Consider the following 15,461-nt stretch of genomic DNA (forward strand, 5'->3'; position numbering starts at 1 on the left):
CTCACCCCCTCACTGGGTGTCTGATTCAGAGGTTCCTCTCTGTCTCTCTTAAACAACAAACACTAGCACGGCGGCGGCGGCGGCTGTATTTCCACCTGACAGTACTGACCACGTAATGAGAGCGGCTCCCGCAGGAAGCTAACAGGATGCTAACCAGGTCGTTAAGCCGCCTGGTTCCAGCCGGTCGCGGGCTGCATTAGGAGTCTGTGCGTGTGGCGCTCGGAGGAGAATGTCTCCTCCGAGCCAAGCCGCTCCTGAGAGAGGTAATCGGCTTTGAAGAGAGCGCAGGAATGATGTGTGCGCTCTGTGATAAAGCAGGCCTCTTTATTACGCCAGACAATAGGTCTGTACGTGTTTATAGCGGTGATTGTTCCGGCCCACTGGATAAGCCCAGGTACGGAGAACCCGTCCTCCGCCAGAAGAACACGTGGATTAGCAAATGCTTATTGTTCCCCCCGCTACGAAACCCTACGCTGGTCTAATAGATTGTTCTTCCTCTCCAGTTCAGTTCACGGCCTGTCGTCTCTGGAACCATCCCATACATTCAGCTTTAACAAATTAAACTTTATGTTCATGTTTTCCACACTGGAGCTTTCATGTCATTTATAAAATGATGACCCAATAAATGTGTATATTTAAATGAATGAATACAGTCATCATATCATTCAGGGCAATGGTTAAATCCCCAGAGAAGAGAGAAGGATGGATCAGTCCTCCTCACCTTCTGTGTTCACTTCTCCCACTGCTGGACGCAGACTTCTCTCATGTGCTTCCCAAGCCAATCATCTCATGGCCGTTCTCCTTGTGCTGCCTGCAGGAAACCTCCTGCAGGTTTCTGTACCGAGCAGAGTCTGTTTGTTGGCAACCACACCGACCACGGATTGAAATCCTCTGAGAACATGTTTGATGTTCTACCTTCTAGATCTGCAGGAGAGGGTTTGTGTGTGCTGGTAGGTCATTTGGTCAGTTCACTCTCTCCAATCATTCATTCTGTCCAAAGTGACCTTCAGCACCTAGATGTCAGTAATGAACAGGTGGGAGATGATACTTCTTGCTCAAGGATTCCTACGGTAGACTGTGGACACTAGGAATCAAACTCAGCTGGGAGTCAAACATCTCAGAACACTAGAATATGTGTGTGTGTGTGCGTGCGTGTGTGTGTGTGTGCGTGCGTGTTAAATGCCTGTGTGTTTGTAAGTAGGCTAGTTTCATATTTAGCCGGCTATATTTAGTAGCCCAGCCTGTGATATCGGAGGCGTTCAGGGCTGGTCTCAGCAGCGCCGGGGCCGCCGGACTCTTCATCATCCGAGGCGTCTCTGCTGTCTTGATTGAGTGCTTAACGGGGTTTCCTGTGTAGCAGTTAAACACTCCGCCGCCCAGCGACCATGGCTTGGTGTACAGTCCGATACGAAGTGTGTCAAGAGGTTATAAAACCATGGCTGTTGTGTCCTGTTACCCCCCCTCTGGCTGGGCTCAGCCAGAGGGGGGGTAACAGGACACAACAGCCAACCCCCGCCCGGTCAACACCCCCATGCTGAGGGAGCGGGGACATCATGGACCACATCAGGGTTACGTTCACCCTATCCCTAACCCTGTTCAGTAATATAGAAATTAATAATTTAGCTAACATAAACACCCTTAGTAACGATGAGCAACACTATTAAATGATAACTAGACATTAGTTAACTGTCAACTTAGTGTTAATGAATTGTTCGGGTTAGGCTTACTGTATTAACTAATCTAAATTAATGGATGACTACTTTTAGTGGATGTACCCTTATTGTTAAGTTTTACCCAGGCATTAAAGATACACCAGTGAATACCCCCAGTGATGCCTTTGCAATACTTTAGTGATAAATAAGCAACTAGACCTATCGATTAGCAGATACACATAGCAATACCGAATGGATTATAACAGCCTTTCTGATACCTAATCAATACCCACAACTTTTTATGACGTTATCAAATGAATGTCATGGTTGCTAAGAGGGCCACATTCTAATAGTGTGCTCCCAACCAGGTCCTCAGAAGTGTTCCTCAAATCTGCCCCCGGTGGCTAAATACTGGGCTCAGTTTTAATTGCATGTGTTGTTGTAAAACCAATGTCAATTACTCTGAAGCTAGCTGTAACGGCCTGGCGCTAATCTAGTGTCTGATCTGCACTAGAGCCACACACCCAGCTAGCGCCAGCGGGACGGACTGCTAGCCTACAACAGGCCTCCCCTCTATCCCCCCTGAAGGGGAGAGAGCCCCCATGGGACAGACCTCCCACAGGATAGAACATGGACCACTACAGCCGTGGTGATGGGGTCGGAAGCACAGGTCTATACTGGTGTCTAGGGAGGTACTGGTCTATACTGGTGTCTAGGGAGGGGTGAGGGAGGTACTGGTCTATACTGGTGTCTAGGGAGGGGTGAGGGAGGTACTGGTCTATACTGGTGTCTAGGGAGGGGTGAGGGAGGTACTGGGCTAAACTGGTGTCTACTAGTGTAAGGGAGGGGTTGGTCTTTGTTAGCATGTTGCTATGTATTGGCTAATGTATCATCACACCTTTATAAGGTATCGCCGTTTGCTATTGAATCATTGAGGGCTTGGTTTATTTACTAAGGTATCATTAGATATTGATAAGGTATGACAAGGTATTGATAAGGTATCTTAGGCCTATTGGTCCTAAGGGCAATGGTTCTGGCCAATAGGTTCACCCTGGGAGACTGAATGATTCATCATCACATTGAGTCAGAGAACCTATACTAAACGTAAGGTTTTCTATGGTATTATTTGTTGGACAGCACACTATTAACCAGGTGAAACACGCGTGGTTCGTACAGTGGAAAGTCTATTGATTGATATTAATACTTGCGTTTTTGGTGGGGTAATTTATAAAATGGGACACTAATAATAATAATGTAAACAAAGAAATAAATAAATAAAGCAACTTAGTTCTTCATGTCCCGTAGCTGACATTCACCTCTTTGATTCTTTGATTCCTGAAATAAGTGTTCCCATGGCTTCGATCGGCAGGAGAAGACTTTGATTTGCAGTGAAGATGCCTTTCATAGCAAAGTGCTACACCTCGCGAATGCAATAGCGATACATTAATGAAAAGACCTTAGCCACTCCTCTTCACCGCTTCTTCATTTAATTGCTGTAAAACAAACATATTTAGGACTGATGGATCCTGAATCCCTCAGATTACCTTCAGATCCCTTCCAGATTACCTTCATCATTCCCTCATACGTTCAGAGTATCTTCAGATTAACTTCATTTTAGCTTCATATTACCTTCAGATTACCTTCAGATTATCTTCAAATTAATTTCAGATTACTTTCAGGTTGCCTTCAGATTACCTTCTGATTACCAGGCTCCAACAGTACAAACATCAGATATTCCCTTCAGTGGCCACGGTTTTGGGTTTGCTTGTTTCTTTATTGATTTAATGATAAAAGTACAATGTTGATTTTGTGTCTGTAGAATTTTCATATCTTCCCAGCTTCCTGAACCTCCATGGTTGTCTTCACTGTGGACTATGGCAGGATTGACAACACAGACCAATCCCTTATGTTAAATTGATCATGAGGCTTGAGTGTATGAATTGTGATGTTTTTGTTTACCTTCCTAAATCATTGTTGCCTGAAGTTGTAATTAGAGGATTCAGAAGAGAAGAAATATGTATTTGAGAGCATGTGAATCATGTAACTCTGAAAACCAAACGCTCTCATCAAACAGAGATCAACACATTCCAATGGTTAATGGTTTTATTTTCCCCTCCAATCCAATCTGAAAGAAAGAAGGAAATGAACCTTACTGGTCATATGTAGAATAACCTGTCTGGTGGCAGACAGACAGACAGGTATAGAGATAAAGAGACTGACAGGCCACAGACAAGCAGACAGACAGACAAGCAGAAAGACAGACAGGATGACAGGCAGGCAAAAAGAGGAATAGGCACACCGACTGAGAGTCAGATAGAGTGAGATTTAGACAGACAGACTGACACTCAGACAGACGGACTGAGAGTCAGACAGACCACCAGCAGGTGTGAGGAGATAGAGGGGGGGCAATCTTTCAGTTGGTGTCGGCCAGAATCTGTTCTCTTGCCTTTTGTTCAACCATGGCAGTGAGCCGAGAGAGGGGAGAGGAGGAGTAGGAGAGGGAGGGGAGGGGAGAGGAGAGGAGGGGAGAGGAGGGGAGGGGAGAGGAGAGGAGGGGAGAGGAGGGGAGAGGAGAGGAGAGGAGAGGAGGGGAGGGGAGAGGAGGAGGAGTAGGAGGGGGAGGGGAGGGGAGAGGAGAGGAGAGGAGGGGAGGGGAGAGGAGGAGGAGTAGGAGGGGGAGGGGAGGGGAGAGGAGGAGGAGTAGGAGGGGGAGGGGAGGGGAGAGGAGGAGTAGGAGGGGGAGGGGAGGGGAGAGGAGAGGAGGGGAGAGGAGGGGAGAGGAGGGGAGGGGAGAGGAGAGGAGAGGAGAGGAGGGGAGGGGAGAGGAGGAGGAGTTGGAGGGGGAGGGGAGGGGAGAGGAGAGGAGAGGAGGGGAGGGGAGAGGAGGAGGAGTAGGAGGGGGAGGGGAGGGGAGAGGAGGAGGAGTAGGAGGGGGAGGGGAGGGGAGAGGAGGAGTAGGAGGGGGAGGGGAGGGGAGAGGAGAGGAGGGGAGAGGAGGGGAGGGGAGAGGAGGAGGAGCAGGAGGGGGAGGGGAGGGGAGAGGAGGAGGAGTAGGAGGGGAGAGGAGGGGAGGGGAGAGGAGGAGGAGTAGGAGGGGGAGGGGAGGGGAGAGGAGGAGGAGTAGGAGGGGGAGGGGAGGGGAGAGGAGAGGAGGGGAGAGGAGGGGAGGGGAGGGGAGGGGAGAGGTGGAGGAGTAGGAGGGGGAGGGGAGGGGAGGGGAGGGGAGAGGAGAGGAGAGGAGGGGAGAGGAGGGGAGGGGAGAGGAGAGGAGGGGAAGGGAGAGGAGGGGAGGGGAGAAGGAGGAGGAGGGGGAGAGAAGGGGAGGGAGGAGAGGAGAGGGAAGAAGAGGGGGAGCAGAGAGGGGTGGTGGAGAGAAAGGGAGGAAGAGGGGGGAGGAGAGGAGAGAAGGGGGGAGCAGGAGGGGGAGCAGGAGCGGGGGGGAGGAGGACGACAGCCCCTCCCTGCCGGCAGGCGTCAGCCTGTGGCCCCTTGGCAGGTGGAGGTTGTTCCTGGAGAACAAAGTGCTGGAGGAGAAGGTGGTGGTCAGCGATCAGGTGGGGCGGGAGGTGCTTTGTTTGGCAGACGGCGCTGTGCGGTTGGTAAGGGAGAGGACTGGTCCCACTGCACGATGAGTTGTGATTGGCTGCTCTATTCTGGGTCGTAGCTGGTCGGACGCGTCCTTCTGTGGCATTCAGAGACTCTGGTGACGACTGTCTCTCTCTCTCCCCCTCTCTCTCTCTCTCTCTCTCTCTCTCTCTCTCTCTCTCTCTCTTCCTTTCTCTGTATCTCTATCTCTCTCCCTCTATCATTACCTCTCTTCATCTCTCTACCTTTCTCTGCTTCTCTTTCAGATAAGATAAGATTTTGACTTTGATGATCCAATACGTGTGATTCTGAAATGTCTTCTCTATCTCTCATCTTTATTACTTTCCTTCTATCCCTATTTCACGGGGTCCCATTCTGTAATTCCCATTCTGTCTCTCTTCATCCTGTCCCTCTCTCCGGCCTGTCTCTCTCACTCACAATGGATCTCTCTTTTATTGATCTCTTTTGTCTCTATCACTCTCCGTTGATCTCCCTACAAAGTTCAAAGGTTACCAAAAAGATCTTGGAATACTGTAAATAATGTGAAGCAGGGTCTCCTCCACGACTGGTACTCTGGTCACTCTGAAACAATGGGAACCCTGGTAAATCTGGTCTCCTGGTAACTAGTCCCCTAGTAACCCTGGTATCTCTGGTACCCCAGTCATTTGTACCCAGGTTACCATAGTAACTCTGGTCCCCTGGTAACCATGGTAACTCTGGTCCCCTCTTAACACTGGTTAGTATCCTGCTGACTATGGGGACCAGTGGTACCCTGGTCACCATGGAAACACTGGTGCCCTGTTAACACTGGTACCCTTGGTCCCTGGTACTCCTGGTCATTTGTAGAGAATCCTGAACATGAACGAACACAGGTAGTTTGAGAGCTGGTGCAGAGAGAGAGAGAGAGAGAGAGAGAGAGAGAGAGAGAGAGAGAGAGAGAGGGAGAGAGAGGGTGAGAGCAAGAGCGAGAGAGAGAGAGAGAGAGAGAGAGAGAGAGAGAGCGAGAGAGAGAGGGCGAGAGCAAGAGAGAGAGAGAGAGAGAGAGAGAGAGGGCGAGAGCGAGAGAGAGAGATAGAGAGAGAGAGAGAGAGAGATTTGAAAAGGCACAACTGAGATAGAATCATAGATAGAGGCATGGAGACAGTGACACTTAGAGAGGAGAGACGCAGAGAAATGAAGAATAAGAAAGAAGTGTGAGGAGGAAAAGCTCAGGGTGTATGTCAGTGTGTGTGTATCTGTGTGTGTCAGGGTGTGTGTCAGGTTGTGTCTGAGAGCGATGGGGAAGATAAATTGCATAACCAAAACCACTTGAGCATAAAATTAGATTTTACAAATGTGTTGTTACCTGCCAGTGAGTCTGACAGTGGAGCGATGCCAGCATCAGCAACACTAATCATATCAAATAAATAAGAAGAACGCTGGGATTCAGACTCTGAGCGAAGGAACAACATAATTAAAAAAAACTCTTCTCATTACCCCCTCAAACATTAAAACCTAAATTCAATTTATATGATAATACATTAGCCCCTGTAAAAGTGTCCCCAATTACAAGACATTTGCAAGGTATCAGTATTACACTGATTTCCTTTTCCTTTGTGATATTCATTTTTATCTATTTATTCACAAAATATACTAGGTTGTAGTACTGCGTGTGGCAGCTATTAATGATGTTCATTTGGAGTTTGTATCAAATCACAGGTATCAATATCCAAATCCTTTTTGAATATTGTTGAATGGAGTCAATATCCTCGTTGTTTGGCAGTCTGAACTCCTTTGACGTTAATAAACTCTCAGCCAACAGGATCCAGGCTCTGCACTATCATCACAGCTCAGGGTGGCCGCAATCCAGCAGGCTGGTTTAGGAGATCACTAGTTAAGATAAGGTGTAGGAGATCACTAGTTAAGATAAGGTGTAGGAGATCACTAGTTAATATAAGGTGTAGGAGATCATTAGTTAAGATAAGGTGTAGGAGATCACTAGGTAAGATAAGGTGTAGGAGATCATTAGTTAAGATAAGGTGTAGGAGATCATTAGTTAAGACAAGGTGTAGGAGGTCATTAGTTAAGATAAGGTGTAGGAGATCATTAGTTAAGATAAGGTGTAGGAGATCATTAGTTAAGATAAGGTGTAGGAGATCACTAGTTAAGATAAGGTGTAGGAGATCATTAGTTAAGATAAGGAGTAGGAGATCATTAGTTAAGATAAGGTGTAGGCGATCACTAGTTAATATAAGGTGTAGGCGATCACAAGTTAAGAATCGCTGATACAACCTTTAAGTAACTGTTTTTTTATTAATTAAAACTGCAAAATTGATACAGATTAAGATTGGTAATGATAAAGAGTTGAATCAGATGAAAACACAAACCAAAGGCCCATTAGTATTGATTCATGTATATTGTGGTGGAGGTAGCCTTGATGTTGTGAGCGTCAACACATAAACATACAGCTTGCTCATCATTTAGCAAAGTGTTGACGACTCATTAACTGTGTCTGTAGCTGTTAATCAGCAGTGTTGGAGGGCGGGGTGGGGGGTTCTGGATATGAGATCTTATTCAATGACCTCTCAACACCTGTCAGAATCCTGGACAAGCCACAGGGAACACAACACTGTGTGTGTGTGTGTGGGTGTGGGTGTGGGTGTGTGGGTGTGCAAGTGTGCATGTAATTGATCAAGGAGGAAGAAGGAGGCTCTCATCGTCTGGCCGCTGGCTACACTCAGGCTAGTAGCAATGCTAGCGGCTATCTGGCTAACAAGCTCTCAGTTATCTCCACGGGAGGGCTAACGTCTCAGATAGCATCAAACCACTCATCTCACTCTGCCTCCTTCACTCACCTCTTCCCAAGGACTCTGCATTGTAGTGCTTCTGTTCCCTGACAATGCTGCTCTTTCTACTTCCAGAAAATGATAACTTAAACAACAGAGAACTAGCATGCTAACTAATGCTTAACCCAGACACGGAGAATCACCCACTAACTCAGAGCTACAGAGAACAGGAATACTAGCTAGCTAAGTAGCAACCAGCTAACTCTCAGCTATGAAAGAATAACTTTCTTACAACATCATCCAGATTAGGAAGACCTGCATGTTATACTAAGTGTATGTAAGTTGATATAACAGCTGTATTTTGTGTTTTAATCTAACGATGGAATTTATAATATATATAATTGATATAATGTATATACGATTTGATGTTACCAGTGAAAAGAGAATGCTAGGTTAACACATAGACAGTGTAGAATATGTCCTTCATGCTTGGATATTCTCCTTTCCAGGGCCTTGTTGGCCTTTATGCAGACAGAGCGACAGACTGTGACCTACCGACGTGACTGTGAGGAAAATGAACCCCAATAAACAGTGTTGTGGAGAGCAGGTAGATGGTGGTCACACAAGACATTATGTTTTTCTGGCAGGAAAAGCCTTTGTTAGTTTGTCTATTCTGAGTCGCAGCTCTTCAAAGAAGAGGGCACTTTAAGAAACAAACATTGACAGCAGATAGCCTAGCTGGCTAAGGGAGGTAGCGGCCAAGTTATACACACCGGAGTGTGTTACGTAGAATATCAGGCCTAATATCAGGGATAAATAAAACATTTAGATATTTCTGGCTTAAAATATGTTTCTACATTTTTATACATTAAAAAGAACAATATCCAAATAGTGCAAAACAGACTGAATACAAACCCTCAAAATCCAACACCCCAACATCCAGCTTTCATTCTTTGATTTAAATAATATCATGTATCATATATGCCATTTGGTGGACAGCTTAATCCAAAATGCTAACATTCATACAGTAATTGAATATGTTTCAGTGTAAGTCTCATTATGAAATATACTATTATGATTTATTTCCAATGTGTTCCTTTATTTCTGTCCAGCTACCTTAATGCACCGTATCAAACCACGATCGCCTTCCCCATCATGTCAAGGTTGGGATTTAAAAACAACTGCACTCAATGTTCCATCAGTACAAAAGCTTTGAGTGGTATTCCAGCCCATCGTGCCGTTGTTTAACGGAGTTAACCTGATGGTGGGGGGGGGGGGGGGGTCTGCCTAATGGAGCGATGGGACCCCCCCCACAGCCGTTAGGGGGTTTAAGGGTACCGACCTGGCTACACCCACATTAACATACTCTGTGCTTGTGGCAGAATCCTGAGAAGGCAAATGATCCCCAGGATTTAGCTCTCTGTATATTCATTCTCTCTCTTCTCTCCCATTTCCCTGACTCTCTAATTACTCTCTCTCTGTCTCTCTCTCCCCATTTCTTTCAGAAATGTCTGTCCCTCTGTCTCACACACATACGCTGTCTTCCTCCCTTCTCTCTCCCCCACTGTCCCTCCCCCTTCTCCCGCTCTTGTTTATTAAATTTGCGTAAGTGCTTCCGAGCAATGAGCATTTTATCCTCTTAACAGTGGAATTACTAAACACGGTGGCAATTACCTAATGTACCCTAATGAGGTTTCCTGTGAAACAGGAGCATTCATTTATTTTAATGTTTCAAACCGCGGCGCTGCCAGCGAGGTCATTCTAATTGGTGGAGGAACTGGTCTGTATTTAAACAACACGAGTGCTTATCTACTAAGGTTTATTCTCCATGTTGCACGGTTTACTGCCTCCTCCAGTTGGAAAAGCTTTTGATATTGGAATATTATATTTATCTATTTCCATCAATTGTTTATTATTGTTATTCAAGTAATTTGTATTTTTTTTTTTCTCGTAAACATTTGGGACCAGATAGAAGGATATATATATATATATATATATATATATATATATATATATATATATATATATATATATGGATGGATGGATGGATAAGTACTTTATTGATTTACTTTCTATGTATTTGTTTCTCCTAACAGAAGCTGTGTTGGGTTATACTCGGCTGGTTTTCCTGTCAAATGGACCTTACCCGTTCTGTACAGAGCTGGGTTCACTCACCCGGAAATATATGTCTCACAGATATGAATTTAATAGTACACACACACACACACACACACACACACACACACACACACACACACACACACTCATACACTCATACACTCACACACAAACACACACACACAAACACACACACACTCACACTCAATCACACACACGACCACACAACCACAGTCAGACGACCAAACACACACTCACGCTAACACACAACCACACACACACACACAAACAACCACCCCCCCCCCCACAGACACAGACACATACACACGCACACACACACACACACACACACATAAACACACATCCAAACACACACCTATCAGAGGCCCCCACACAGACATTCACTTTGAATCCATTAGGGCCTTCAGAGCAGCTATCGGTCCTCCGCTCTGGAGCCAGCGTCTGTTCCGCCAACAAATGGAGGTGTTGTGTAACGTCCAAACGCTGCCTCCTCCGCGTGAGGAACAAAAATAAACCCTGAAACGGACCCCCCCCCCCCATCAGTGTGTAGCCTCACCCCTCTCACCCCTCTCTGGTGTAGCCTCACCCCTCTCACCCCTCTCTGGTGTAGCCTCACCCCTCTCTGGTGTAGCCTCACCCCTCTCACCCCTCTCTGGTGTAGCCTCACCCCTCTCACCCCTCTCTGGTGTAGCCTCACCCCTCTCACCCCTCTCTGGTGTAGCCTCACCCCTCTCTGGTGTAGCCTCACCCCTCTCACCCCTCTCTGGTGTAGCCTCACCCCTCTCTGGTGTAGCCTCACCCCTCTCTGGTGTAGCCTCACCCCTCTCACCCCTCTCTGGTGTAGCCTCACCCCTCTCACCCCTCTCTGGTGTAGCCTCACCCCTCTCACCCCTCTCTGGTGTAGCCTCACCCCTCTCACCCCTCTCTGGTGTAGCCTCACCCCTCTCACCCCTCTCTGGTGTAGCCTCACCCCTCTCACCCCTCTCTGGTGTAGCCTCACCCCTCTCACCCCTCTCTGGTGTAGCCTCACCCCTCTCACCCCTCTCTGGTGTAGCCTCACCCCTCTCACCCCTCTCTGGTGTAGCCTCACCCCTCTCACCCCTCTCTGGTGTAGCCTCACCCCTCTCACCCCTCTCACCTCTCTCTGGTGTAGCCTCACCCCTCTCACCCCTCTCTGGTGTAGCCTCACCCCTCTCTGGTGTAGCCTCACCCCTCTCACCCCTCTCTGGTGTAGCCTCACCCCTCTCACCCCTCTCACCCCTCTCCCGGTGTGTTTCAGGGGGGATCTTCGAGCAGACGGAGGGCCCTGTGCCCCTGGTCAGTGCCGAGGAGCTGGCCTTCAAGTTTGCGGTGAACAACATCAACAGGAACCGGACCCTGCTGCCCAACACCACGCTCACCTACGACATCCAGAGGATCAACATCTACGACAGCTTCGAGGCCTCCAGGAAGGGTGAGGCCAGGGGGGTGGAGGTGTAGGATGGAGGTGGAGGTGGAGGATGAAGGTGGAGGTGGAGGATGGAGGTGGAGGTGGAGGATCAGCGAGATGTAGGAAGGGATTTCAGCGTTGATCAGCGTATTTTTACCATTTCCGTCTGCAAACTGTTACGATGACGATCAGCATAATGTTACCATGACGATCAGCATATTGTTGCCACAGAGCTTTTCATGCTGTTAACCCGAAGACCATCGGCCGACTGTTACCACGACGATGGCATATTGTTACAATAACGACAAGCAGCATATGATCTATCACATTGATATGTGCATCGCTAGCAGCCTATTCAGACCAGGCAAGCCTGAAGCCCCCTGCCAGTGGAGGCAGGGGGCTTACAGGACCTAGTGCCAGATCAATGGGGCCTGGCTCATTCTGCACAACGCAGCATGGGGCTAGGGGCTAGAGACTAGGGATTATGGATTAGGGACTAGAGACTAGGGACTAGGGACTAGGGAGGAGGGACTAGGGGCTAGGGAATAGGGACTAAAGGCTAGGGACTAGGGACTAGGGGCTAGGGTCAGGGAAGAGGTTCTAGGGGCTAGGGACTAAAGACAAGGGACTAGGGCCTAGGGACTAGGGACGAGGGACTAGGGGCTAGGGATTAGGGACTAAGGGCTAGGGACTAGGGACTAGGAGCTAGGGTCAGGGAATAGGGACTAGGGATTCGGGACTACGGTCTAGGGGCTAGGGACTAAAGACAAGGGACTAGGGCCTAGGGACTAGGGAGGAGGGACTAGGGGCTAGGGATTAGGGACTAAGGGGTAAGGACTAGGAGCTAGGGACTAGGGATTAGGAACTAGAGACTAGGGGCTAGGGACTAGGGACTAGGGATTAGGGAGTTTGTCCTGGCTTGATGGTCGACGGTGTAACCAGGGCCACAGTAGGTCAGCTGATCTGAGGCTGTAGGCCGGGGGGGACCCGGCGCAGTGGTGATGTGTCTTGTCTCCTCCGCAGCCTGTGACCAGCTGTCTCTGGGCGTGGTGGCCATCTTCGGGCCGTCCCACAGCTCCTCGTCCAACGCCGTCCAGTCCATCTGCAACGCCCTGGAGGTCCCCCATGTGCAGGTGCGCTGGAAGCACCACCCCATGGACAACAGAGACAGCTTCTACACCAACCTCTACCCGGACTACTCCTCCCTCAGCTACGCCATCCTGGACCTGGTGCAGCACCTCAAGTGGAAGACGGCCACAGTGGTTTATGATGACAGTACAGGTATGTTCTGCTGCTTTTTAGTCCTTAAACTACTCCAGGTTAGCCTAGCTCTGTACTTTGCTTAGCAGATATCTGGTTTCTTCCAGAAGGATGTTTCCAGATACTAAGGACGTTCTGGATCAAGCCCAGAACCTATTTGGCCTCCAGCATCCTAGCAACTAGACTATAGTTTTTCTAAAATGTCAAATACTGCACTACATTACTATTTACCACATTTAGCGAGATCCAGAGATCTGCTTTACCAGATGAGCTGTGGTGCTTTGTCTTCCTCTACGTTATCTTCATGGTCCCCCCAGCTCTAACCCTAGCTCTTCAGGTCATCTCCTCTCCATGCCCCCCCCAGGTCTGATCCGGCTCCAGGAGCTCATCATGGCCCCCTCCCGGTACAACATCCGGCTGAAGATCCGCCAGCTGCCTCTGGACTCCCAGGACACCCGGCCGCTCCTGAAGGAGATGAAGAGAGGCCGCGAGTTCCGCATCATCTTCGACTGCAGCCACCAGATGGCCGCGCAGATCCTCAAACAGGTGGGGCAGAACCTCAAACAGCTGGGGCAGATCCTCAAACAGGTGGGGCAGATCCTCAAACAGCTGGGGCAGAACCTCAAGAGGTGGGGCAGATCCTCAAACAGGTGGGGCAGAATCTCAAGAGGTGGGGCAGATCCTCAAACAGGTGGGGCAGATCCTCAAACAGGTGGGGCAGATCCTCAAACAGCTGGGGCAGAACCTCAAGAGGTGGGGCAGATCCTCAAACAGGTGGGGCAGAACCTCAAGAGGTGGGGCAGATCCTCAAACAGGTGGGGCAGATTGAGGAGGGGGGGTTGGTGGAGGTGGAGGAGGAAGGTGGTGGTGGTGGAGGTGGAGGAGGAGGGTGGTGGAGGTGGAGGAGGAGGGTGGTGGAGGTGGAGGAGGGAGGTGGTGGTGGAGGTGGAGGAGGGTGGTGGAGGTGGAGGAGGGAGGTGGTGGTGGAGGTGGAGGAGGGTGGTGGAGGTGGAGGAGGGAGGTGGTGGTGGAGGTGGAGGAGGGTGGTGGAGGTGGAGGAGGGAGGTGGTGGTGGAGGTGGAGGAGGGTGGTGGAGGTGGAGGAGGGAGGTGGAGGTGGAGGTGGAGGAGGGTGGTGGAGGTGGAGGAGGGAGGTGGTGGTGGAGGTGGAGGAGGGTGGTGGAGGTGGAGGAGGGAGGTGGAGGTGGAGGAGGTTGATGGAGGAGGGGAGGGTTAAGGTGATTTGCAATACTTGTATATCTGCTATTACATCTACCTTCTAAAATGTCTTTGGGGTCAGGAGCAATAACAAAAGATTGTACATAAAGAAATAACAACACATTAAAGATCAATAGAAGCGAGCGTATGGAATCACAGAGCTGTAGGTGAACCTCTACTAGTTTAAATCAATGGGTAATAAACAGCAAACGGTGGACATCGGTCTGCTGATTGGATCTCCTCTCTGTAATTCAATAATTTATCTGATGTTTCATCATTCTAAGATTCTCAGACGACCTGTCCTGAATCTTCCATATCCATCCATTTGTTGGATATGGAAGAGCAGTGACGCACATCAGCACGCCACTGCTCTAGCACTAAAACAAGTAGCTAAAACACGGAGCTAAATCACAGAGCTAAAACACCCAGCTAAAACACCCAGCTAAAACCCCTATCCAAACACCTGACTAAAACACAAAGCTAAAACACCTAGCTAAAACACCTAGCTAGAACACGGAGCTAAATCACAGCGCTAAAACACCCAGCTAAAACCCCTATCCAAACACCTGACTAAAACACAAAGCTAAAACACCTAGCTAAAACACAAAGCTAAAACACCTAGCTAAAACACCGAGCTAAAACACCTAGCTAAACACAGAGCTAAAACACCCAGCTAAAACACCCAGCTAAAACACCTAGCTAAAACACCTAGCTAAAACACAGAGCTAAAACACATAGCTAAAACACCTAGCTAAAACACCTAGCTAAAACACCTAGCTAAAACACAGAGCTAAAACACCCAGCTAAAACCCTTATCCAAACACCTGACTAAAACACAAAGCTAAAACACCTAGTAAAACACAGAGCTAAATCACAGAGCTAAAACACCCTTCTAAAACCCCTATCCAAACACCTGACTAAAACACAAAGCTAAAACACCTAGCTAAAACACCTAGCTAAAACACAGAGCTAAATCACAGAGCTAAAACACCCAGCTAAAACCCCTATCCAAACACCTGACTAAAACACAAAGCTAAAACACCTAGCTAAAACACCTAGCTAAAACACAGAGCTAAATCACAGAGCTAAAACACCCATCCAAACACCTGACTAAAACACAAAGCTAAAACACCTAGCTAAAACACATAGCTAAAACACATAGCTAAACACAGAGCTAAAACACAGAGCTAAAACACCTAGCTAAAACACATAGCTAAAACACCTAACTAAGGGTAATAAACAGCAAACGGTGGACATCGGTCTGCTGATTGGATCTCCTCTCTGTAATTCAATAATTTATCTGATGTTTCATCATTCTAAGATTCTCAGACGACCTGTCCTGAATCTTCCATATCCATCCATTTGTTGGATATGGAAGAGCAGTGACGCACATCAGCACGCCACTGCTCTAGCA

General features: G+C 48.3%; 1 protein-coding gene across 1 annotated transcript in view; it reads left to right on the top strand.

Annotated features, from left to right (window-relative positions):
• The window catches only part of LOC307070609 (glutamate receptor ionotropic, kainate 3-like), a gene marked incomplete at both ends in the record, with an annotated part of 112,141 nt that overhangs the window by 39,424 nt on the left and 57,256 nt on the right, over positions 1-15,461 (top strand). Inside the window, 3 exons of the mRNA XM_079729137.1 lie at positions 11,421-11,594; positions 12,594-12,851; positions 13,195-13,376. Coding sequence (XP_079585263.1) covers positions 11,421-11,594; positions 12,594-12,851; positions 13,195-13,376 — 614 coding nt within the window. The remainder of the gene's footprint in view (positions 1-11,420; positions 11,595-12,593; positions 12,852-13,194; positions 13,377-15,461) is intronic.

Source organism: Pollachius pollachius (genome assembly GCF_949987615.1).
Source record: "Pollachius pollachius genome assembly, chromosome: 1".
Taxonomy (NCBI): Eukaryota; Metazoa; Chordata; class Actinopteri; order Gadiformes; family Gadidae; genus Pollachius; species Pollachius pollachius.